The following is a 27,136-nucleotide window of genomic DNA, read 5'->3' as shown; positions in this document are numbered from 1 at the left end:
TGATTTTTGCCTGGAAAATCCAACAATAATAAAATATTAAAAAATAACGCTGAGACTGTAATAGTTTTGGTTTTGGTTCCCTCCTATTTCAAAGAGAAAGCACATATTTGTGCTGGTTAAAAAACTCAATGGGCCCAATTATTAAAGTTCTCTAAGACTGGAGAGGATAGACTGTCATGGCAGACCCTGGGTGGTCCATCACACCTTGGATGGATCTGGCCCAGAATTAATTAATGTCAAATGATTTTTACCAAATTCCATTCCAGATTCTCCCAGGATAGTCTATCTTCTTCAGTCTTGGAGAACTCTAATAAATCAGGCCCATTTTCTATTTCATATGCCTATTAAGCTGTTTTCCTGGAGTTCGAAAAAAAAACATACAAAATTTAAAAAAAAACGAAAATCAACAAGGTGAGCAATCATTTTAAGGCACTATTTGCCTACTTTTTATGTATTTAACCAATTCCTACATAGGGTCTGATTTATTACGGTTCTCCAAGAAGAAAAGATACACATTCATCGGTGAAGCTGGGTGATCCAGCAAACCTGGAATGGATTTTTCAAAGTCATTTGCTATTTGTTAGCAAATGTTTCCAATCCTAGATCCAATCCAGGTTTTCTGGATCACCCAGGTTTACTGATGAAAGTGTATCCTCTCCAGTATTGAAGAACTTTTATAAATCAGGTCCATAAAGTCATCTTTCATTTATTTTCAGTTTTTCAATTCTGTTTTCCTTTATAATCCTTTGCTGCAATTTAAAAATGCAGATCTTTTACCTTTAAGTAGCAAATTTATGTTTTTGTTTACTTATATTTACTTCTTAAAAGAATTGTGTTTAACAAAATGTTCCTATTTTCCTTTTCTAAACTTTTTAAATTCCAAACACTTTTTTTCTGCTGCTCCCTTTTAAAACATAATAGCCGAAGTTTTCTCTGCATCACTAAGTTGGTATATTTTTTAAACTGTTTCATAATAAGCTTTACATATATTAAGTATTATCTTTGCTTTCTTAAACATTTGAACGAAGCGTCTGTGAATCTAAATACTCCTTAAACCTGGCAAGAATGAATAGTGTTCATTATGGTATGTGGGTGGCAACTATCTGTTCTCAGATAAGAATTTGTATTTGCAGACTTCAACAAGAATTTGTTAAATAAGTGACTAACAAAATGTACAATCTACAATACAAGTTTTGAACATTTTTACAGTTTATTGGCTTATTAAAATTTCATCATACTCAGTTAACCAAAGAGGCACACTTGTTGGGCTTTGAATGATGTACATCCACTAAGACTTAGACATAACAATGGGCATGACATTGTTCTTTGACAAATTAACACTGAACTATAGTTCAAAAATATTGTGATCAGACAGGTCTTTATTGCAGAAAGGGACAAGCATTTCCCTTCTACAATAAATCACACCTGCCTACCAAGATCACTTGCTTTTATTTGGTATGAAGGAACTCCTGCACACATGTACGGGAATTACATCAATAAGGCTTGGTCAATCAAAATAGCTGAAGATCAAAACTAGGAGGAGAAGAAAGAAGGATATGGCGGCACTCGCATTGAAACATAGTTGTGTCAGTGTATTTAAACAAACTGCGATCAGGCAGGTAAGGTTGTTTTACTGCAGAAGGGATTTTGCATTTTGAATAAAAAAACTATACCTGCCTGATCAAACTTGGTTTGAAAAAGGGTTTAGTTTTGTTTAAAAAGAAAAGAAAAGAATGCAAGGTATACCTTTGCAAGGTATTGTGGAAATGAAAGTTTTAGGTTATGTTTGAGACTGTTGGTTGACAGGTGATAACCTCAACATGAATGATTTCCTTCTTCCTTGTTAATAGTAGCTAGCTTTGCACTGTTTTTGCCTTTTCTATGCCGTGCTTTTAAGAATCCTACTTAAAAGAATCAACCAATAGAAAGGCAATAGATGTGATGTATTGGGAACTTCTTTCTAATGAACAGCTTAATGGTAGGATTTGAACCTAAAGAAAACAATAGATTTTTTTTTAATGTTTTTTAGTTGCCTTGGTAAATGAAACCGTATTTATGGCAGTGTGAGCAGAAGAACAAACAATAAAGGTTAGGCAAAGCCAAACCCTTCTTTCTGTTGTTAAATGATAGGCATTACCAACATTGCCTAGATTTTTTTGGCTGTCTTGCTGTCTGTGTCTCTACTAGAGAAATTCTCTATTTGTCCTGATTACCATTGTCACTGGAAAGTGAGGATAAACAGTCTGATTGTCATCAGTATGGGAATTGAAGAAAGTCTTCCAATAGGCCGGTAGCTACAGGTTTCATGAGATGTGCCCATTAAACAGAAAGTGAATGGAAATATTCCAAAAACACAAATGACAAAAAAAAAATGCCAGAATTTTTAACCTTTAATCCACTCTATACAAAAATTAAAAAACAATTTTGTATTTAAAAGTAGCCAGAAATGTTCAAAAGCTCGACAGTAAAAAATTACAGTTTCAAATTTGTAAACTTGGTTCTGTCCTATTTTTTCTGCTGACCTATGCACTAGCAGAAGTGCTAGTAGCCATCTGTAGTATTCAGCCAGGTGAGCTATGTTCATAAGGTGAGATTTTGATTTAGTGAAGCAATAAAAGGGGAAAAAATTTAGGCCTTGTTAAATATCACACAGGATCATTTTTAGATATCTGCTTTCAAGTGCAAATATAGTATAAGCACATTTGCCCTAGAATTTCCCTTTCAACAGTGTAAGATGGGTTATTTGTTGTCACACTTACCTCTTCCTCGTTAAAGCACAGGCACATCTCTCTTGTGCAAGCCTGCAGTTCTGAACCGGGCGCGCCTGCTCTTCCAGACTTAATCAGTATCACCCCTTCTGCCAGCCAATAGGAAAATAGCCTCTAAATCACCCATGGCTATTTACCTAGACACAGTAATCTATTGAGCATTTCCTGTACACCTGTTGGTTAATTCAGTGCTTCCCCTGTCTAGCTTCTGTGTTAACTCCTTGTTGTCCAGTCTGTTGTTTCCCAACCAATTTTCTTGTACTGTTCCAGTGTTCCTATTCGTCTGTGGATACCCCTGTGTCACCTGTGCCTCCTGTTGCTTCCAGTGTCTCCTGGGTTCTTGCGTCTGCTGTGGCCCCTGTGTCACCAATGTCTATTTCCTGGATCCTTGATATTTGAGCCCTAGCTTGTGACCTCTCTTGCTTGCTGCCTGCCTTGATCCCAGCCTTCCTTGACCATTCGTCAGCCTTGTGATTTAATACCGTGTTTCCTCCTGGCCACCCTGGTGTGCCCAAAGACCGCAATCTGTTGGTAACCAGCAGCAAACATCCTCACCACTAGAGGCTCTGGAGAAGACCTGGTTGCCACTTAGACTCTGTGTCTTGTCCCTTTTCAGGGCTCACACCAATTTTGTGCAAGCCGCAGCGCCCCCTAGTGGCCCTGTCTCCCCAAGCGTGACCATTGTGAGTTTGTTTTTTTCTTTGTTCCCCTTTGTTGTCTACTGCAGGACTATCTGACCTCAAAATAGCCCCTATAGGAGTAGGCAAGAGATATCTCTGGACAGTTGCTCATGTTCTAAAACCTGGCCTTTTGGTGATGTGATCTGTCATCCAGAAAAAGGAAGCTGGTATAGTAGATACACCTTTAATAATGTCAAATTCCTGCAAGGCTCATGCAGGTTGGGTTTGAAGAAATGATTGCTGCCAAGCACTGTCATTTGTGATGAGTTTCCCTGCTGCCTGGAATTTTATTTGCTAAAATTAGATTTTTTTTTTTTTTTTTGCAGATTGCGTTTTTAAAATAAATTGTGGTAATTAATCCTTGTTAGATGGCCAAATCTTTAAAATTTTAAATAAAAGTCTGATTAACAGCATTAAATGATAAGCATTAAATGATAAGTCCAAAATGTTTAAATTCATTTAATTAAAGGTACAAAAAAAATCAAATGATAAGAATTGCTATAAATGGATCATTCTGATTGTTTAAATGTTCAGAAGCATGTCTTAGGCTGATAATATAATTACTATATTAATAAATATAACTATTATATAAATACATATAAAGGACGTGTACATTTTCTCTACAAATTGCACATCTTTGAAAACCTAATAAATTTGAGTCTCTATACACATTCAGCACTTATCTTATTAACAAAAAATGGGCTGGTAAGTTTTTTAACTATAACAAGGATAACTTCATAATAGACTGACCTGAATACCTATTCAAATGAAAATTGAGCACAAGGCCAAATGATGAGAAATAAAAGAATAAAAGTGTTTTACATCTGGAATTCACAAAAACTATGCTCCTGGTAATGGAATAATAATGCATGGTAGCTCAAAGAATGTGTAAAACCTGACTATGGCCAGAAGGTGATAATTTAGAGATTTGAATTCCACCTCAAGTAATGTGATCATAAACAAAGCAAAATATTTTATTGTGTTTTTAGGATCCCAAGGTCTCTGCAGATGTAGAAAACATTTGCACAAAACAAATAGTCCTTGGGTCCAAGCTAATTATTTACTGGCAGATTTCAGTAAAACATCAAAAGTTTACAAAAGTAAACAAATATCCAATATGATTCTTCCAGAATCAAGAAATTGCACCTATGTTAGTATTCCAAGAAAAAATCTAGCAATGCAATCCTTTAATAAATCCCTTGTAATGATTGTATTTATAAACGTGGTACATTTTTGCAATTTTTTTTTATGTTTTAATTAGTAGATGGCCCCTGTCTACTTAAGAGCTGAAAGACCAGAATGTGGTAAACAGACCTTTTTGTGCACCTGACTTATTCTGTTTTTGACCATTTGTTGTTTATAACCTTAGAAATCCTTAAAAACATAAAAATGCCATTTGATCTGCCAAATATATGCTTAGCTCCTATATCCTGTTGTAAGCTGAAAGGTGTAAGACCTGTCCAATTTTCTTTCAAGAAAGTTCTTTTAAGACAGTTATCTCAGGATCCTAGGTCCCAAAGGCCCACTGTTATTTTTCCACATGGCTCCTGCTGCTTTCCTCCTTGAGCAGTAGTGTTACGTTCAGTGGTATACCTAGGTGGGGGGGGGGGGGGAGACCATAATAGAAGGTGAGTACATCTGTAGGTGGGTTAAAATACTTGCCCCGAGTTCTAGTTCGTCTCTGTATATCACTGGTTATGTCATACCTAATACTCTCAAAAATGGCACCCATCATCCCTCCCCTTGATATCCTGCTACACCTGTGACTTGGAGACCTATCTGATTTCTGCTGCTGGGATGGTGGCAGCCCACCATCTTCCCTCCATCCTCCCCTCATATCCCCCCATTGTGCTGTGGCCACCGTAGCCTGTACACTGAACTCTTTGGCACCTGGTGAGCAAAAAAACTTAGTGGTGTGGCTAAGCTATCTATCTATCTATCTATCTATCTATCTATCTATCTATCTATCTATCTATCTACCTATCTATCTATCTATCTATCTATCTATCTATCTATCTATCTACCTATCTATCTATATGTTATGCTGTCCAACACTTTGGCATAACTTTTATTGCAAGGGCATAATCTAAAAACTATTGTTACAATGGCTAATATGGCATTTAGGTTTGAGAAAATTCTTGATGACAAGTAAAACTTTATAATTGTAACTGTTTATGCACTATGTTAAGCCAGTTGTTTCTAAAGTTTAATAATAAAGTATATATATATATATATATATATATATATATATATATATATATATATATGCCCCATGGCCCCATGTTCCAGTGGCCATAGATCATTAATGTATCCTGATTGCAGAAGTTGAAGCAGTTGGAGAATGGAAAAGGCTTGCTGAAATTTATATAAGCAATTATAGTGATGTTAGACACCTGCTAATAGTATGTCCTTTTGTTACATGTATGAAAACTGGTTAAACAACTTCAAAATTGTCCTGCAGTGCTTCATGGTTTTTGATGATAAATTATTTAAAGTGCATTTACTGCACTAATGATTGCAAGGCCTTACCTGGGGCAGGTTTCCTAACGGTGAGAGCAGTGGACCATACTTGCATCAGGTGTTTTAAAATAGACACTTTGGCCCTGATATATTTAAGTTCTCCAAGGCTGGAGAGAATACACTTTCATCAGTAAAGCTGGGTAATTCAGCAAACCTGGAATGGATTTCCTAAAAGTCATTAGCTACTTGTTAGCAAATGTTTTTAATCCTGAGAACCATTCCAGGTTTTCTGGATCACCCAGCTTCACTGAATAAAGTGTATTCTCTTCAGCCTTGGAGAACTTTAATAATTCAGGGCCTTTTAGTCGCTATCTAAAGGCCATGTCACAGAGCGATAATAAGGAAGCATAATACCAGCAAGTGCTTTATCAAAGTGAAATGGCAGGAGCAAATATTTTAATTCATTCAATGTATTAAGAATAACTTGCATTATTCTGGTTATCTAACATTTAATTACTGGGTTTACATATATTTTAATAAGGCACTACTAAGGCTTTACTATAAACCATAACGTCAAGTAAACAGTCCAATTCGGGGCTTAATGTTATGAGTGGCTGGAACTCCCTCTTCACTGAAATAGCACCTCTACTACAATTCCCTGCGTCTATAGAACAGTCCAATGCGGGGCCACGCATAGGGAATTGTAGTAGCGGGGCTTTTTCAATGCAGTGGCAGGCCAGCTGCAATTCATATTTAGAATTTTTGGGGGCCAAAAAAATTTCTTTTGGGGGCCAGAGTTTGACACCCCTGCCATATGGGTTCTGCTGTTTTTTGGACTCCTATTTTGTCTATTTTTTGTAATTGTAAGTTAAGGTAAATTTAGGAAAGACACCATCCATACACTAGAAATACTACATAATATGAGAATTCTCACTGTTTAAAAAGGAAAGAAAAAAAAGCTGCTTTATTATGTAACCTCAACTACATACTAGAGATTTTTTCATTTTTAAATGTCAGATTAGATCATGTTTTGTTTCGTGTTACAATTTGCACAGGCAATAAGAAAAGCCTGTTGAAACATCAGGTTTCAGGAATTGGTTTCCAAATAACAATGAATCTCACTTATTTTACCAATTGTAAAAGAGATTTGGAATTATAATGCATGTGTCAAACAGCATACAAATCCCCATTTTTCATGTGATTATTAGTAAGTAAAAACCAATGTAACATTTCTGCAATGATGTTTCTATCATGGTATGGAAGGATTTATGATGCTATCCTGCCAGCAATATGACCAGAATGTTGACAACTGCTTCTTAAGATGAAGAATTTAAAATGAATTCTTATCCATCACTTCTGTCTTCTTTTGCTCAAAGTTAAAGAGTAGAGAAAGTCAGATTTATCGTTTCTGACTTTGCTAAATAAATCTTATGATGGTTCTTTTTTTCTTTTCCTAAATATGTACTGAAAAAATACATTTATGTCAATTCACAAAGCCTCATAGGTCATTTTATTTCTATTTCTTTTATTTCATATTTTACACGTTAGAATTTTATTTCATGGATATAAGTGATATATTGGTGTGGGTTTTCTTTAGTCTTAACATTCCTGATATTTGGTCTGTGTAAGATTTTCTGCTGGAAGGAATGAAAAAGGCTGTGGTGGTTAGCACTTTAAAGGTCCACACAGTATACTTGGAAATGCCTTTGGCAATCAAAGCTAAAAGTTAAACATCACAGAGGTCTTTCGGATTTCTTGGGATCTACAGCTGGTGTTAAAATTTCTCTTTTTGAGACAATTATTTGGTAAACATTTCACCAACTTGAATTTTCTTATCACAATGTTATTTGCCAAAAGGATCAGTGAAATCCAAGCTTTCTAATAAAGAATCTTTTCTCACCATCAGTCAGTACAAAGTTATACTACGGACTGATCCATCTTTTCTTCCTAAGGTAATTATAGGCTTTCACAAGGAACAAGACATCATCCTCCCTTACTGTTGTACTTGGAGTTCTTCCAAAAAAAAACATATATATATATATTTGACTTGGAAACTGCCTTGCTGCTCTGAGGCTGTGTTTTGCCCTATTCGGTTGTCATCTCCTTGTGTTTGATGGGCACACCCAGATTTAGAGGAATTGGCTATATCTGAAGATGTGTGTGTAACTTTTAAGGAACAACAGAAGCCTCATTACTGATTCCTGGGGAAGCGGACAAAAAAGTCAGCGAAACGCAACAATTTTTTTTTTGTGAGACAAGTCGGGTGCTTTTAATTGTTTTTGAGCTTTTTATTGTAGCAGTAATTAGTTAGAGTACAGAACATTTTTTTCTCTTTTATTGTGTATAAATAAAAGTTAAGTTTTTTCCTATGATTAGTGCCTAAAAAGTCCCTTTTTCATTTAATTTTCTAATTTATTTTTTATGTTCAATAAAATGTAACATTTTAATTTATAAACTATTAATATAAACTATATACATTTAAAAAAAAAAAACATCTTCATGATTACCAACCCAAATCTTCCAGGAGTTTTTATTTTATCCTTAAAGAAACCCTGTAACTGGCATTTTTCTTCTTTTATAGAAGGGCTCTTGTAAATGATGAGTGTTTATACTGAATGTATAGCAGATAAGTAGGCATCAAACACACATGAAATTGTGTCAAATGGTGGAGAGTTTTTAAAGACGAGATGAGTTAAAGAATAACTAAACTCAAAAGTACAAAAAAAAATACACACCTTCAATCCGACAGGGCAGTCCAATCGCTCCGGGGTAGTCCTGCATCGGGTCCTGCGTTGTCCCAACATCCGTCCCAGAGCCATTTTCTCTTCTTCTTCCTGTTCTTCATCCTGCGTCACCCAACCCAGGCGCGATATCGGTTTATGTAGGATTAAAAAAATTGATGATCTCACTGCTCATGCATGAGATTGGCAAATTTTTCTTTTTGCGCAAAAAGGCTCCTTCTACACATGCGCAGGTAGAGCACCTAAGAGCCTCCCGGGATGCCTGACATAGGTATCCCAGGAGGCTTTGTGCTCCCACTCATTCTCAACCACCTAGGCAATCGAGAAAAAGAAATAAAAAACTGAATTTTTACCTTACATAAAGGGGTTGTCTACCCTTTTATGTGCAGTGAAAATTCTGAGTTTAGGTACGCTTTAAGCATAAATACTCTTCTATTACAAATACTCTTTTAAAAATAGCCAGCTAAAAGATATGCTTACTCCAATATGGTATGTTTACCTAAAGGTTTCCTTCACGCTGCATATAAATGAAAAAGCTCAGAGTGGAACTGTAAAAACAATATATATTTTTTCAATGTATGCAGTCTTTGCAAATTTACTGAGCTGCAAAGATACTGTGCTCTCAAAGGTGTCTTCAATGACCTAGCCACTTACTTTTTTTGTGTTCTTTCAGTCTCTCTCTTCCATTACGCAGGTCAAACTTAATTAGAGCAAGGAAAACATCTCAGCATCCGTGCAATGACAACTATCAGATGAAGGTCACATGGGAAAATAACTGTAAATAATTATATCCATCCAACCCAGTTATTTGGGAAATACAACATCCAATAATGTTTCTGATTAAAACCCCTGAATAGTTTTTCTTTTTATTAACCATGTAGCTTCAACACAGCACACAAGGTGATGACTGATAAGCAAACACAATGGCCCACATATATATTGTTTCTCTTTTTCTTATCTGGAAAATGGAAAGTTCTAAGGGTAATCTGTGTTTTTTCAACTGCATCAGGGAACTTTAAAATCAGATCATGGCAGGCCAATTTGACAGGGATATCCGAAATTAAAAGCAATTTTTTTGTCAGGCAAGATACTTCACACATATTTTGTTTGTGAATTTAGCAGTTAAACTAACCAATTCTATTATACTGCATGAATTAACATTTCACTCCCATTATGAAGAATTGAACATTTAATTTTTAATTTAAATAGTATTTTTTTTAATTAATTTAATTTTTAATTTAAATAGTTCCAGTTGAATTTATATTTTTACCAGATAAATCACCAAAATCAAATTTTCCTTTTCTTAGTTTAGGAGGCCCATTCACAACGTTTACATTGGGCCTGATTTAATAAAGTTCCTCAAGACTGGAGAAGATAGACTATCATGGGAGAATCTGAGTGAACCTGCAAACCGGAAATGAAGCTAGTCCAAGATTAAAAACATTTGCCAAATATTACAAAAGTCTATTCCATCTATTTGCTGGATCACCCAGCTTCTCTCATAATAGTCTTGGAGAAACTTTATTAAATCAAGCCCATTGTGTTGTGGGTTTTACATGTGGAAACTATAGTCCTGTTGTAATAATTTTGCACACAAAGCATTACTTTGTAATTGTATGTAATACAGATGTCAACAAAAAACACTGACACAGACCATGGCCTACCAGATATGTTTAATGATGGATAATGATTTCAATAAAATTTTGGTAGAGGCTTTTTAAAACAAATTATTATTAAAGCGGAACTAAACCCAAAAGTGCCTAAATAAAAAATCCAATTACCTTCAATACTGTACGGCAGTCTGATCTATCCAGAGGTCTCTGCCATCAGGTCTCGGGTCGACCCGGCATCAGTCCGCGAGCCGGCGCCTCCATCTTCATCTCTTCTTCTGGGTTCTCCTTCGTACGTCACCCGACCCAGACGCGAGATCGGGTGACGTAGGTTGGAAAAAAAGTGACGATCCCACTGCGCATGTGTGAGATCAGCAAACTTTTTTCCCCCACGCAAAGGCTTCTTTCTGCGCATGCCTGAGATGCTCGGGCATGCATAAAAGGAGCACCCAAGAGTCTCCTGGGATGCCTGACATAGGTCATTCATTCTCGCTCACCTAGGCAATTGAGAATTGGGGGGCGGTGTTGGATTTTTTTTTTTAAAAAGAGTGTTGCACTTAAAAAAACAAACAAAAAAAAAAACTGAATTTTTACTTAACATAAAAGGGTTGTCTATCCTTTGATATAAAGTGAAATTTCTGAGTTTAGGTATGCTTTAAATTTTATATGTAATTTAAGTGACTGGGTTTACATATACTTCAAATGAACATTTTCAGACAATAAAAGCACACAAGAATTATTAGAATTTAATTTTCGAACTTTATTATTTTAAGAGAATTACAATCTGACATAAAATAAAGAGCTTTCGCTAAACTCTATAAAGCAATACATGCACCTGCCATTAACAACCTCTATTAGATTTTTTAAGGACTTATTGCCACATCACTGCACTGAGGTGCAATAAACATTCAGTGTCATCTTTAAAATTACCCAAGAGTAAACAGAAACTGTCCTCTATAAGAGTGGATCATTATTCCCAAGGAAGACTTACTATTATTACATGGTTTAGCAAAGCACTGTAGAAAAGCTACATAGAATACCATTCCTTTGATAAACTGTGCAATTAGGTTTATAGAGTATCATACTTTTCATACATACTAATTTTAACTAATAAGAGATGATATTATGCTGTCATTGCATAGCAAAAGCAGACTAAATAAATAATATACACAACTAGTGTGCAAATTACAGGCCCGGAAGGTAGCTATGAGTTGTAACTAGGAAAAAAAGGCTAAAAAAGTGAACATAGTTCAACGCTTGAAGTAACATTATAAATATTCACTAAAATTATAGATCCAGAGTTTTATTATTTTTTCTATACAAATATCTACACAAGGTACTAAAAGGTAGAACATCCCCCTTAAGAGTCCAACTATGTTAGCTGGTTTAAAATACAGTTTAAAACCTCTGATTTTTGTTTTCTGCATTTGTTCTTTCTTTACATGCTGATGACTGACTGATGCTATAATAACTTTATTCAGATTTATATATCTCTTGGTCTTTATCCAATAGGAGTGCTAAAACTGATGATGTGTACCAATCAAAATTTATGAAATTCGGAACATTGTGGGGAGACTGAATATTCAAAAATAAATGTGCTTTGCAGATCATTTGCCTTATCCAATGTTATCAACAAATTTGTAGCGCTGGGATATGCTAGTTTTTTTATATAATGTTAATGGTATCTGTACATAACTAATACATTGGAAACTGAAATTAGACTGCAAGTTCAGGCACACATTAATTTAGCATTAGCGGTGCTTCAAGGGAACCACAAAATAATTAATTTGTCCTTCCTCTTTTCCTAGGTGAAAATAAAAATATCCCAAAATATTATCTCTCATTTAAAACAAATTAGACTTTATAAACTGTTAGTTAAAGCAGACCTAAATTAAAAAAACAATGCAATGCAAATGTAATGTCTCTTTTGTCAAATAACTAACTCCTGGTGACTTTTTGTTTAAGCTCTCAACTACAAGGTACATGCACCATGTAGATTAGAGCTTGGCTCTGTGTGCACCGTCAGCGTACACAGAGCCAGCTGCCGGGGGTAATATAACTCCTGTGCACGCACGTTACATCATCTAATGAATGAACCGGTCCTGGACCTGTCATCACTGTAGGGCGACAGCGCAAGTTAAGCCTCAAGTTACCTGCCAATAATAGCAAGATCTCACCGCCCACCAATCAGTACAGTTCCACTTTAGGGTAATTCATAAGTATATTTTTTCCCCATAAATAACATTGTTTATTTTGTACTGATTCCAACCATCAAAATGAATGAATCATACGCACTTAACACTTAATATGGAAAGCCTGAAATGTCTAATGCTTCAAGAAAAGACTCCTGTGTATTGTTTATGCTCTTTAATTAAGTGTGAAAGGGGATGTAGGATTATTATTCAACAATAGTGGAAAACTGGAATGTTTTTTTTTTATTTGAATCAGGGTGGATTGATCCACTGTTGGGCTCCCCTTTTTTGAAGAACCTGCTTCATCCTACACAATTTACCAACAACTATCAAGATAGAAGGTGTCCCACATGCTGTAGACCACCCTATTGCTATAGGGACACCAGTTCTCATATCTGTTATGACAGATGGTGTCATGTAGATTACATAGAAGGTATGACTTTTTCGTATGATCTAATTATCTCTATACATTAAAAATAGATCTACCACATTGGCTGATATTTATGGATCTATAAGTCACAAATCATTCAAGGTATAGCTCAGACCTAAACAAGAATGAGTTCATTCATCTCCACCTATTCCATTAGGGCCTTTTCCTGAGTCCATTATTCAGCAAAGTGTTAATGTGACTTCAATTTACTACTAAAGTTTATGTGTATACTGGTGTGTAGTCCTTGCTGCTGTGCCTACTACATTTAACTATCTATTAGCAAAATTTTGTTTTTGTGTTTAGTGAACGTAGTATCTTAAACTTAGAGAATATATTAGGTTTTAAACACTTACAAATATTTTATGAAATTTATTTGGGAAATAAGATTATAAAGGAATAGATTGTGTAATTGTTCTTGATGTATCGGCAATAAGTGTATCAATATATGAGCTCTAGTAATTGTGTTAGTTAAAAGAAATATACTGGTATAGAGTGCTACACTTATTTTGGAAAATGAGCCTCACTATTTTTTGAAATAGGTGTAGTGTAATAAAAGCATAAATAACTTTTAAAGCTGGATTTTCTTGTTTTTGTGATCTAATAAGGAACACAAATCCTACATTGTTCGAGGTAGTTTTAGCTGTCCTAAAGGGACAGTTTCAAGCATGAAATCAGGATAATCAAAACTAACAATTCAAGTGGATGTGTGCTATTAAATATTAGGATGCCTATTTAGTTTAAAGAGATTACATTATATATTTTTTGGATAAGCTTGCTGAGAGAAAAGACCGTAAGACCCAGAATATATATCTAAACCAAACAATAAGGAATTATTTACCAATATTTTTTAAGAAGATAAGAATCAGACTATATTTTAAGGTTTTTAGTGGCTGTAAAGTTTTTTTTGTAATATCTACAATTTAATAGTTCATGAAAAAAGTTATTTAATAATATACTTGATAACATACTTCCAATAATAGGAAACCTTTAGTTTGTTAAAATATTATTTTTGTTATTGTAATATTTTATTTTACAATCTATTCAAAATGTGTAAAATAAAACATAAACTACAAGTTTGTTAAATAAATTTACACTAATAAAGCTGTCTAAAAGGGTTCAATTTCATAAGCAATGTCATTATTTATAAATATCTTTTATCAGTCCTGTCTGCATTCTGGTTTGAGCAAAATTTTTGTTGAAAAGAACTCTTTCTTATGGTAAATAATATATATGGTATAGCAGCGCATCAAGGTTTTCCTATACTCTCAGTGGATCACAATCTGTATATATACAATTAACCTTGATATGTGATATTCATCATGTAACTCTGATATGCCCATCCCTCCTATTTTAGGCTAACATTTTTCTATAGGCTGCACCAGAGAGACGGTGTGCTTTTATGGAGAAGAAGAATGTAAAGAACAATTGTATTACTTACTATGAATCTGTGTTTAAGGATTTCCAAAGCACAAAAATACAGTTTTTAAAGAACACGCACTTGCTATCAGGGCGAAACATTTTTAAATTGGGTGGTTTTAAAATTATATCACATGTTTTTAACTAAGTGCAACATCAAAAGGTCAATACTATTTTAGTAAGTAAATTTATAATTTACCAATTTATGCAGAAGTATTGAACATTTTTCACAATGTTTTGTTTATAAAAATGGAAGGTATTATTTAATATTAAGCCTGTGTTTTTTTAGAATGTTATAATATGAACTTTTCTACATTCTTTCTCTTCATTGCAGACAAAAATATACAATTTTAAAACACACATATAAAAGACAACAATAAACAAGACAAAATAGTTATATCTTAGAGCAACAAACATAATTTACTTTGCTAGTTTTAAGTTTTGTACTTCTGTTAAATTACTTTGGCAGATTATAGGTGCCCACAGAATACACAGGAGATTACCACAGACAAATAGGCGTTATTTTAACTTGCCAAACATTTTCCCAGAAGAATATGATCACCAGTAATGTTACCTTATATAGATGAAATAAACAATGATCAGACAATGAACTTGTAGAAGAGTAATAATGTAAAACTAAATTAATGCATCTGTGCATGTATGTAACCATTGTATAACAAATAGTTTGTGACAAATGACCCGTCTCAAATATCAAACAGACCTATCAACTGCAATGACAAAGGTTCAGGCAAAAGTCAGGTACAGTTGCTATAGAGACCTGCAGGAGGTTGATTTATATAATGCAGACCTGAGATTTGCTTTTGACTGTAATGATTTTACAATCTAGTTATATGTAACTGCACATGTAAATACTATTGTAAGAACCTTTAAAATATTTGGCATGTTAAAATTTACCTAAGTATGGCCTATGTAAAAATATTATTTTAAAAGAAATGTAGAAAAATTAGAAAAGAACCACAGTGCGCCATAACTTTGTGTGCACATAGATTGTAAGAGAAAAATAACTAATGGATACATTAGGAAAACACAGCTATAGACAGAGGTGGGGGCCTAAAACAATAACTGTTGAGGATTAGTGCACTGTTGCACTAAAACTCAAAAAAAGGTCTTTAAACTCCACTTTTAACATTTTACCTTCTTGTAAAAGTTTGTAGGTTGCTTTCGAGTTAAAAGCTTGTTACATAAAACATGAATTTTATTTTTGAACCCTAAAATAACTGTATCGGTACTTTTTGAAAAACTCTTTCTTGATATATATATACTAATATATCCTTGCTCAAGGTGAATAAAGCAAAGATCTTGCAAAACACATGTGAATCAATGTTATGCTTGACAGGATGATAAATAAAACACACAATGCTGGCAGAACAGAACAATGTAAACAGGTCTGAATTCTTAGTATATTTTTAGTATAAAATATTCTATTCCATGACATCACCTATTTACATGACAGTACAAGGACACATAGCACATGAAAGAGATAAATAAATATTGACAAGACAAAATCACATACATGGCATGAACATCTTGAAAAAATGGACAAACACGGAGGATTACTTCCTGACAAAACTTACAGATCTAATAAAAACATTTGATCAGACATTAGTTTTTGTTTTATTTTATTTTTTTCATGTTGGGGTACCTAAAGATATTGGAAGCCAAAATGCTACAGCAATAATTTCCATAGGCATGAACAAAGTATACTGGGATTTTTAAGTCCTGGGCAAAGAAATGCTAATAATTCCTCCCTCACAAACACATCTTTGGAGTACACCCAGAGCCAGATTACTCTTTTTACTCACTAGGACAATTGTGATGTATTGGTCACTCCTACTTCAACTGGCTGGATATATAATAACTAGAAGAGTAAAGTAAATTTCCTGTTTTACTCTCCTTGTATGGATCCAGAGTGATAATTCTGAAATACTGGAAGAGCTTCTTATATTTGACATGAATACACCTTTGCTGAGCTAAGTAAAAAATGTAAAAAACTCACCCTGATAAATACAAATGCTATATATTGGTAATCACCCATATTTTCCTTTTGTCAGAAACTAACCCTCATAGTACAGTAAAGGAAATACAAGGTAACAGAACATCCCCTACCATGTTACAAGAAGTACAACAAAACATTACATTGACAATCTTAATCAGACGTATACATAAAGTAGGCTTATTAATAGATAATTCAATCCACTTTATAAACTGTGGAAATATATTAACATTTAAAGAAAACATTCTATACCATCTTTCAAATTTAGTAAACTGGGTTTAGGTATTTTTTTTATATTGACGTATTATATATTATGTCTGAAAACTCTAAAAAAAACATTACTTTAACATTACTTTGTATATTCTAAAGCTTTTAAATAGTTTGTATTTAATAGATTCAAGTACTTTCAGTTAGAAGTTTATCTAGGACAAGAGGCAGCCACACTGTCTTAAACATCTCAAAGGGAATGTCCAACCAACCCAAAGACATCCATTATTGAAAGCCCTTACATATTGTTCCTACAAATATATTGCTACTGTAAAAACATTACGTAATAAAATCTGTAGATTACTGTACATTCTTTTGTTAATGAGATTATGCATTAAATGCTACATTTTTACATTACTAGAAATTGAAATATCATGATGAAAAAAGTGTTTCAGATGTTATTCTGTCTTAAGATGAACAGGGTTTGCCATTAATCAAGCAGGAACAAATTAACACCTCTGCAGTGCTAATAAACTGAAAACAGTTTAGGTAACATACCACATGGTTGAAATACTTGAATGAAACATGTTCAAAATTTGGATTCAAGAAAACAAATTGCCTTCAGTTTACTAAGGGCTTTTTTATACTGAAATTGGGAATGTGATATTCAGCCACCAATGGCTACATCCAGTTTTAGGTCACACTGAAATAAATACACTAACTACTATAGGGTGACTAAACAGCATCCTCTCAGCACCCCAATGCCAATGTGTGAAAGTCTGAAGATTAGAAATAACATGACAGCCCAGTAACCTGTTAGGCACTTTGTTTAACCCAAGATAAAATATGATATCACAATCACAATACATTAATCTAGGTTAAAATAGTGTTCATTTTATTCGGGATTAATGTGGTTATCCATGTTTTCATTGCTGGGATTTTGATTTCAGTCAAGGAGATCAGTGAAATACTATATCTAGCTACATGTAAAAACAATATTGCCATCAATGTTCAGCTTATACCATGATCTGCAAATATGTAAGATGCAAATATAGCTCATAATTTATAGATTACAATTTACAGGTAATGTGAATAAAATGTAAATGAATGCATAAATAATACTAAACTCATGAGAAAAGTTCAACTTTTGCTTTTAAATCAATATGACATAATTTTTGCCACATATGATATATAGAACATTATTCAACACAAATTAACATAAAAGAATACTCAAAGTAATCAATATTTAACATTGTTTTTTTAAACGCATATTTGAATTTCTTCTTCTTTCTCCTGTAAACTGTATACAATCAAGGACATTTAGACTGTTTTATATCACATTGTCTAAAACTAGCAACGCGGTTTGACTGTCTTTTGTGTAGACGTAATCCTGTAGCCTCGGGAGAAATTACTGTAACTAATTTAACTTGAAAAATATTTATTAATTTTTTAGTAAAACATTGCAATCTTCACAATGCTCATCATTGCTTTACATAAAAAACAATTCATAATTTAAAAATTAATTTAAAAAAAATGTAATTAACACCTGACAGATGTGTGATTGTAAAAATATTTTTGATTCTTGTCAGCCACTCTCACATTATTTTTATTATTATTAATAATAAATTTTTATTATTATAATAAACAGGATTTATATAGCACCAACATATTTTGCAGCGCTGTACATTAAATACATTCTCATTTTAATGCCCTTGCCACTCAGCACAGCCACTTTGCAGCTTCTGCATCTACATTCTGCTGTTTCTCTGCATCTTAAAACCTATTAACTTTGCAGTCATCCTTACTGGCTCGCCACACATCCTGTGCAATCGGATTAAAGGGAACCTTTGATGGTTTTGTGTTTTGATTAGATGTTTAGAGCTGACAAAGAAGGCAGAGAGGGATGTTAAATAATCTAATCCTCTCTTACATTCTTTAATGAATAGATGTAAAAATGTATTCAAACCCAACACAAATGTTGAAATCAAAAGTGTTGAATTTTACTAGGCGTTAGTTGTGGTGGCTGTTTTTTTTCCCTTCCCTTTTTTTTTTATCTAATTATCTTGCAAACGACACACTTTAAATTTTAAAGGGTATTTTTCTTTTTTTTTTTTAATCAGTTCACAGGAAGTGAATGTCCCTAACATTGCATTTCTGGCAAGATCAACAGGCATTTCCTATACTTGCTGAAAATGCTTGTATCCTTGAAAACGAAAAAAGTCAGTCCCCACATCTAAGGACAGGTAAGATACCCTTTAAATGTGGACAGTGCTTCATCAGCAATATTTAACATTTACATGACCTTTTAGAAAATATATGCAAAAACATACATTACCTGTAAAATACATTTGATTATTTTTATTATTTTGATTATATTTATTATTTTTATAGTGCATGCATAACTGATAAATAATTTAATTTGTTTTATATGTAAATGCACATGAAATGCACATAAATTGGCATTATAACCGTGATGTATACAACTGTTTCAGCCCACAGGCAAACTGCCTCCCTAACACTGAAATAGGTAGCAGAAACATATGCAGCAATGGGAAGATGTTGAGAATTTTAACATAAGCTGTTTTTCCTAACAGGCCCACAAAAGTATATTTCTGTCCAAAAAAAAGAGAATTCATTTGGGGTGTTATTTCAAATAAAATAATTCACTTAGATGATCATATAAAGGTGGTTATAAATTCAAAGGACCATAGGACACTATAAGGAAAAAACCTCAAGGAGGCTTTTTAAACTCTTTTAAACTTTATTCATTCTTTTGGGGTAATAGACATATTCAAGCTATTTTTTCAATTCTGCATATATTGTTGATATATATATATATATATATATATATATATATATATATATATATATTGATGAAATGAGCTTCGCTTTCAACTTACACACTACAAAGAGATATAATAAAATGTATTTATTATTATTTACTCTCTACCAATCAGTTCAAAATAATCAAACCAACAACGATAAGCCTTTAATTATATAAATATATCTTGAACTTTTAAATAGATGTAGTAAACCAAACCATATTACTGGTTTATATAGAACTAGGAAGAATCTTATCTTATGGCCAATTTGTATTACTGTAGACATTGGGGTGGATTTAGCCTGACCAACTGGCACACTTAATACATAGGATAATATATTACCAAACAGATTTCTGCTTCAATTGTGGTAATTTATTGAAAGAGCTCAGGCTGTTTATTTAACAAAATGTCAAAATAGCACTAGCTTAATGAATGTAGTCAAAATGAAGTTTGCAAAGAATATTCAATCACATGCATGAAAATGTAAAATACATTCAATGTAATGAATGTAAATACATTCATTCTACTTTTGAGACTTCTGCTTACACATGATTGGATGGTTGAGGTTAGCAGAGTTTTACCTCATTTACTATGTAGGCTTAGGGAATTATAACTTGTAGAGCGATAGTTAACTTTGCTAAATGAAGAGCCTAAATTCTTTTAGTAAATCAACCTTAATGCAGCAGAATTATGTACAGTATTTTATTATCCTATTTATAATGTAAGCCATTTTTTAAATTCTCAAAGAAATCTATAGATAGGATATAATAATCTAAATAACTCTTTTCAACAGTTCAACAGGACAAGATTTTACTATTCTGCTATACTGAACGTAAGTTTTTAATATTTATTTTTACTATATCTGATATGGGGTACATATTTACATGTAAATGGGTATGATTTAATACCCAAAAATACCAAATAATATTTTGTTAGCAAATGTAGTTCTTTTTTTTTATAGCATATAATTAACTTATAAGCACTAATAAATAAATTGTTCACTGAAGCAACTGGAAGTGCAAAACACTAAAATGTGAGCTAAAGCATAATACATTGATACATTCACTGATGACAAAGCTGTCAAAAATTGCTTTGGACACATACAAATAATCTGTATGCAGTGTTTGTACTAAACAAGACTATAGAACTAATGTGATAAAAAAAATACTTTAGAATGATATACTAAAAAAAAGTTTTTACAAATGTCCAAGTAAAACTATCTGTAAACATCCAATCATATGCAGGGTAATTTTTTTATTTATTTTCACATGACTGGATGATAAATTAAACACAGGTAACATGTAGCTGAGTCAGGGGTAAACAATAAATACTACATTTGTAAATAATTCTTTTGATTTAGACTTATTACACCCATAACAACAATGTATGAGCTAGAGCAATAAGATAGTTTAACTTATAAAGTTTAAAAATGTTTTTTGTCAGAGCTGAACCTGTAGCTGCTAAAAATAGATGTACGATATAAACTTTAAGAATTGTGCTTAACTTTAGAATGGCATGTCTAGTGTAACTTTACTGTTCAACAATCAGATTACTAGACTGACCATTAACAAAAATACACCTGTTTTACCTAGTGTAATGCATAAATATTAATTCATATTAATTGTACCCATCCTATTAATAAGCACTATATAGATTGATTCATCTCTGGCAACTAAGTTTTAATCAAAATATAATAATAATGTATTGTAGTCTATTTATTTGTTTCTATACCACTTATACAACTCAAATAGATGACAGTACATTATTATACCTACAATACAATGTCCTGTTGCACACAGATATAAACTGTCCATTTGGTAAGTTAACATTTCTATTAGTATTAACATACCGGTATATTACATTCATTTTTTTATTTACATGTGTTAGCTAAATGAGTATATGCAAATAAACAGTCAAACTACAGCATTATTTCTGCAATCTACTATTAGTACTTTTGTGCCAAAATTTTTTCTCTCCTAAACCATAATCCAACAAAATATGTACCTATTTAAAAGCATAGGTAAAACTTTAAATTTACTATTTGTCCTAATTAAGGAAAGTATTATGAATGAAGTATTAGTGGAATGTTTGCAGCTTTGTTCTCAATATACAATAAATTTATATCTTAAATCATATGTTATGTTGTAGATAAAAAAAAAAAAAACTATGTTTCTATAGGAAGGAAAGAAAATCAACTCTAATAATTTCAAGAAACACAACATTAATAGTAATAATAGAAACAATAAATACACTAAATAAAAATTGTGAATGGAAATTCATATTAGGATACAAAGCAGTTTTTATCTTAGTTTATTTAAATTCAATTGTCTGACTTTCCTTTGTACTAAGGTTTAAAACCTAATTTTAAAAATGTTTTTAAAAGTATTTCTCTGACATTTTGTATTCAATTGCAGTCGAAGAAGCACTGTAAATTCTATCATATACCTAATAATCTAAAGAGAAAAAAAAGAAAACTCCCTACACTTGATTAGATAAGCAAATAGTAAATATGAGGGGAACTGAATCTTACACAACTGCTTTTTAAAAGTCATTACTAGTAACAAGGACAAAAAAAACAAACAAAAATATATGTGATAACTGCAGTTTTTACTAAATGTATATATAGGCTGTTTACAAATGTTCTTTTTATTTTGAAAGGGAATATGTCCTTAACATTGTACATGAGGTACTGACTTCAATCATCCATATTCAAGCAAAAATCCTACTATATAACTATCTTATATTGTAAGCTATGTTACGACTTTAATATTAAGCCTATTCCTAAATAGCAATCATTTGATTTGCACTATATAGGAATATTTAGCAAGCAGCTTGCAAACTGTTGATTCAATTGGTCATACGGATCTAAGCTTGCATTTTTTATTCGAAAATTGAATAAAAGTAAAGGTATTTTAATGGTGATTATATATTTATTGAAAATGCTAAGAAAAAGTTACTTTTATATCAGTGTTACATGAGAGTCTCTATGCTAAAATATTACCTCATCTTTAGTCTAATAATCATTTAATAGACTGCAGTTTGCAGGTCCCAACTTATGTTTTCTGCTTCACATATGTAATTTTAATATTTATGGCAAACAGTACTAAAGTGAAACAAGTCCTAAAAATAGAACTTGGCACTGTACCCAGCAATATAAGTAATTATTTTTTGAACATGTTAAAATGTGTATTTTTCTTGATTCTTGGATACAAATATTCTTAAAAGTATTTCAGTGGACAGAATAGATGCATTAGCGTACTATGTGAAGTGAACAAATAACTGTTCATAAGGTAATAAGGTAAACATGACAGTGATTGTTTTTTAATCTATATAATAGAGATTTAGGTTAATAACTAGTCTATCTGCCATTTTGAATATTGTATATAAAATCATATAACTGTCTACTTAGCTGTATAGTTTCATTGTTTTTCAGTACTGAGATAGATGAAATAAGCTTATTTTATTTTCATATGGTCAAAAAAGTAAAGAAAAAAAAACACACCAAAAGTCTTACTTCCCATTGGCAATGCTGCAATGCTCAGCAAAGAAGAATAATGAATGATCATACAGCTTCAGTCATTATTTAAAGCTTGCCAGACCTGCAAAAACTATGTATAAAATATTTTTGAAGAAACACAAAGGAACACAAAAACTCTTAACCTGAAGTATTGTTTACAGAGAAAACTGTCAGGCATGGTTTTCTTTAAATAATGTTATACAAGTGATTTACTAAAAGACTATTTTTAACTAAGTTCATGTTCACTTCAAATGTTCAATCATATGCAAAGGTATTTTAAAAACAAAATAGGCAATTTTATGGCACATGACTGCATGTTTGAAGCAAGCACAAATTGATTTGGACTACATAGATGCATGTCTTATTACACAAACACTAGCATTGTGATTTTCAGAATCTGCAGCAATTTCAATGAATTCCAATATACCTGTACATGTTGTCATACTATTTGTATTTCTAAAAGAAGCAGGTGGTAAATGAATTGTTTTGCAAAGGGAATGCTTCTGCTTGAATATATTATTTTCAATATAAAAAGAGTAATGTGTGAATATGAATTTTATAAAACATTAAGCATTAATAAATACTTGTGGTAAGACTCTATGATCATGTTTTAGTACTTCAACCACTTTTAGACTTCCATAATCCATAGTCATGTTACCTGATAAATGACTGATTATAAGAACTAAAGAAGTTTAACAGTAACTGAGATGCAGAAAGCCATAAAACCTTTCCACTAGTGTACAACAAACATATGCATTGAATCTAAACGTTACTTACTACTCATACAGTAGTGTTTACTACATGGAATTCCTGTATTTACAGTATATTACTGTCAGATTCTAAGTATATAACATATATCCCTGCAAACTATAAACTGTAGATATGGTAAACAGGGCACATCTCTATCTGCTAGGTATTTCACTGACATGCTACTGAATAAACTCTTTTCTAGTTTCACATGTCCAGTTCAGGATTCACAGATACCTCTTGTATTGGACACATAACATTTTTGTACCGTGGCATCAAGCAATAGCCTTCTCTATTTTTTATTTTTTTTATTTTTCATTTTTTAAAACTATGTTTCATAAGCAAACCTTCAAATCCCTTAAGACAGAGGTAATATGGCAAATAGGAATTTTCCGTTTTAAATACTGGAAGCAATTCCCAGTGCAAAAGACAGAACATGAATTTATGAGTTAATGGGTTATTGGGGTGGTGCTGATGGTTTGATTGCTGGTTCCCGATTTAGATATGTTGCCCAGTAGACTAAGTTAAAGATCCCAAACAGGAGAGGAAAAGCTATTCTTGATAGCCTGTCAATTTTGCTCACACTGTTGAAAGTTTTCTTGGGTTCTGCGGGTTTTGGTTTTGGTTCAATATCTTTTGGTTCCATGGTTGCACTTTTAGCAATGGTTGCCAAACCAGGGTCTCGGGCTATAGGTGGATAGTTGGCTGTTGCTGAAGCATATGTGTTATTCTTCTTAATGAGAGGATCCTTTACCTTTTTTGGCTAGATAAAGAAAAAACATGTTAGAAAATAAAACAGTAAAGGAAACAAATCACATATAAGTTAAAGTTTTCAACTCCAAACCAAAAGCTTCTATTTAATAAGAGAGAAGAAAAGCAAATGTTAAACTTTTTTCCGTACTGGCAATCAAAACATTAAAAGAAGATTTTAAAACACAGTACATTTTACTGTACAAGTAGGTGATATAGGGTTATCACAGCTTTGGCTACCAGAAGCAAAAAGAAACATAAGGTGCTACTGCTATATTTTTATACAGAGGAGTTGAACCAAAAGATGATTGACCCAATTTTTTGTTTAACAATTTATCTCAAATCCATTTAGTGCTGGCCACTATCCAAATACTTATCTTCTGTCAAGTAATGCATATCTGGCCAGCAATCTCACGCTGTAGGCCACTGCAATCCCACATGCCCTGTTTACTCCCTCTGATGGCACGACGTGCAGCAGCAAAGAAGATCAAGCATTTAGCTGTTCGTCCTCTGCAGCTTGCAGCATCACCAGATTCAATTTAGCTATGTGTTGTGCTGAATATGCTGCAGCCAAAGCTAAAAGTAGTTTCTTGTTATAATCTTGTCCTGCCATTGGCTACTGTAGCTTCTCAGCTACCATGCACCGTTGTAGTGTTTAGCCTGTCTAACATGCTGGTGGTGCAATCACCTGTTGAACTACCTGTGGCTTACCAGCTTGCCTGTTTTCTGGACCTGTGATTGTTTAATGCCTGGTCTGATCTTTGCTTGTGACCCTGACTTGCTTGTCTTAACCCTTGGATACCTTGTTTGGCAGACTGATAACCTGTGTACCCTGACCCTTGGGGTCTGGCCCTTGGCCCTGTTACTGGACTTTCCTGTACTGTGTATCTGTGGATCACCTGGAAACTGACCCTGGACTGTCTGAGTTTGCATTGTGTCCCCTGTCCTGCTTTTTTGTTCACTCATGGTTCCCTGTCAATCCTTACAGATGCCATCCTTTGCACACTGAAGTCCGGGGGCAACCGTGTGCTAGGATAGTGAAACTGACCTTTCCAGGCTGAGCGGGGGCATTAAATCGGGGTATTGGCATCTGATAAGCACAGGACACTTCATCTTTACTTCTTTAGCCTTGATCCAGTGATCTTCACTGTACATCTGTTCTTAGAAAACATTCTGAAAATTGCTGCTTTGTACTGCGCATGTGCACCATGGCTCTATTCCCACAAACTGTATGCACAGTATGAAACAGTGTCCCAAAAACAGTATGCTGTATGCAGAGAGCAATACTGACAATCAGCAGTTTTACCTGATCCTCCCTTCATTTTTGACCTACTAAAACTTGTTCTGCACTGTGCCTATATGTGAAGGGGGATAGTACCTTGGATGGTCTCATACAGCAGATAAACAACTATGAGGCTGTAGAAACAGCGAGTACCCAGATTTAGAATGTACACCATTCTTTTTTTAAAAGACATTCAAAACAAAAGGTAACACTTTCAGTGTGATGAATCAGGTCATTTACCATATGTAAATGCCATCTGTCTGGCACTGACTTTACGAATGTAACTTACAAAGGAAGTTACATTAAAGTCAGACTTTAAATTTACTTTTTCAGTGAGTTACTTAATGAGCCTGTGTACATGAGCTTTTGTTCATTTTAGAACTGTTTTTCTCTCCACACAAATGTTGAAAAGCAGATGCATCTATAAAGAAGCTTAGTTTCAAATCAAAAGCTTTCTAAACTGATCCAAAATGCTGGTAAATGGGCACTTTTATTGGGGGGGGGGGGGGGGGGGGGGGGGGGGGGGGCTCTATTTATGAATTATTCCCTCTTCAGTTCACTGATAAAATTTGATTTCTTCCTATTCTTTTCCTTTAGTGATAGCAGTGCACTTTTGATGATTGGCCACTAGATGGCAGAACGAGTCATTGTTTTAATTATAGACCTCTAGAAATATAGGACCATAGAATTCACCACCAGCAAATTTTCAGAGAATTCGGCTGGAGGAATAATGTAAAAATAGTGCCTTTTGTTTTTTGTAGGCTATTTCTGAGTCTTGTGGTCCTAAAGAAGCTGATGGGTATATTAAAATACCAGGTTATGTTAATACTTGCAAATATAGGAAAAAACATCTGACTTTTGGCAAAAAGTACAACTATAATATTAGTATATCATTAAATATACCTTATTGATGGGGGACTAGATTTTCTCAAGAAATATCAAACAATATATCCTCATCATATACACTGACTGATATTTAAATTGTTTTTTATGCAAAATAAAAATTAGCAACTGCCATCTTTGTATACTATGGGTTTTCAGCTTTTATGTCCAGACCTAAAATAGCCATTATTGTAAAAGCCAATAAATATACACACAAACACTTTTATCATTCTTAAATGTAATGGAAGCAAACATTTGGATTGCTCATCCTGAATGTGGCTTTGTCTTTTTATACTATACCCCTTACATATTAAACAGAGATATTTGTAAGGGGATACAGGGTATGTAAAGTCTAAGTTTACATGTGTGTGTACATGCACACATGTACGGTATGTGTTTTATTACTTTGTATTTTTTAGTTACCACTTATTACTTGATCATCTTTGTTATCATTTGCTTTAATATTTTCAACTAACTCTCACTAATCCAAAATATCATATTAATGACAATGTTTTTTTTCATTGAACATGTTATGTATAATATGTTGGCATAATACATTGGTACTTTATCAATTCTGTTTTATAATAATATTTAATAACATTTTGTATTATATTATTA

General features: G+C 33.1%; 1 protein-coding gene across 3 annotated transcripts in view; it reads right to left on the bottom strand.

Annotated features, from left to right (window-relative positions):
- Window positions 1–10,995: 10,995 nt before the first annotated feature.
- Window positions 10,996–27,136, bottom strand: part of GABRA1 (gamma-aminobutyric acid type A receptor subunit alpha1) — an 87,751-nt gene continuing 71,610 nt past the window's right edge. For all 3 annotated transcript variants that reach the window (XM_072400717.1, XM_072400716.1, XM_072400718.1), the window contains exon 10: window positions 10,996–24,367. In XM_072400717.1, the coding sequence (XP_072256818.1) occupies window positions 24,062–24,367 (306 nt within the window). In that variant the 3' untranslated portion in view covers window positions 10,996–24,061. The remainder of the gene's footprint in view (window positions 24,368–27,136) is intronic.

The sequence above is a fragment of the Pyxicephalus adspersus genome, chromosome 2 (genome assembly GCF_032062135.1).
Source record: "Pyxicephalus adspersus chromosome 2, UCB_Pads_2.0, whole genome shotgun sequence".
NCBI classification, from domain to species: Eukaryota; Metazoa; Chordata; class Amphibia; order Anura; family Pyxicephalidae; genus Pyxicephalus; species Pyxicephalus adspersus.
Note: the sequence above shows the minus strand (reverse complement) of the source record. Positions and strands in the feature narration are given on the sequence as shown.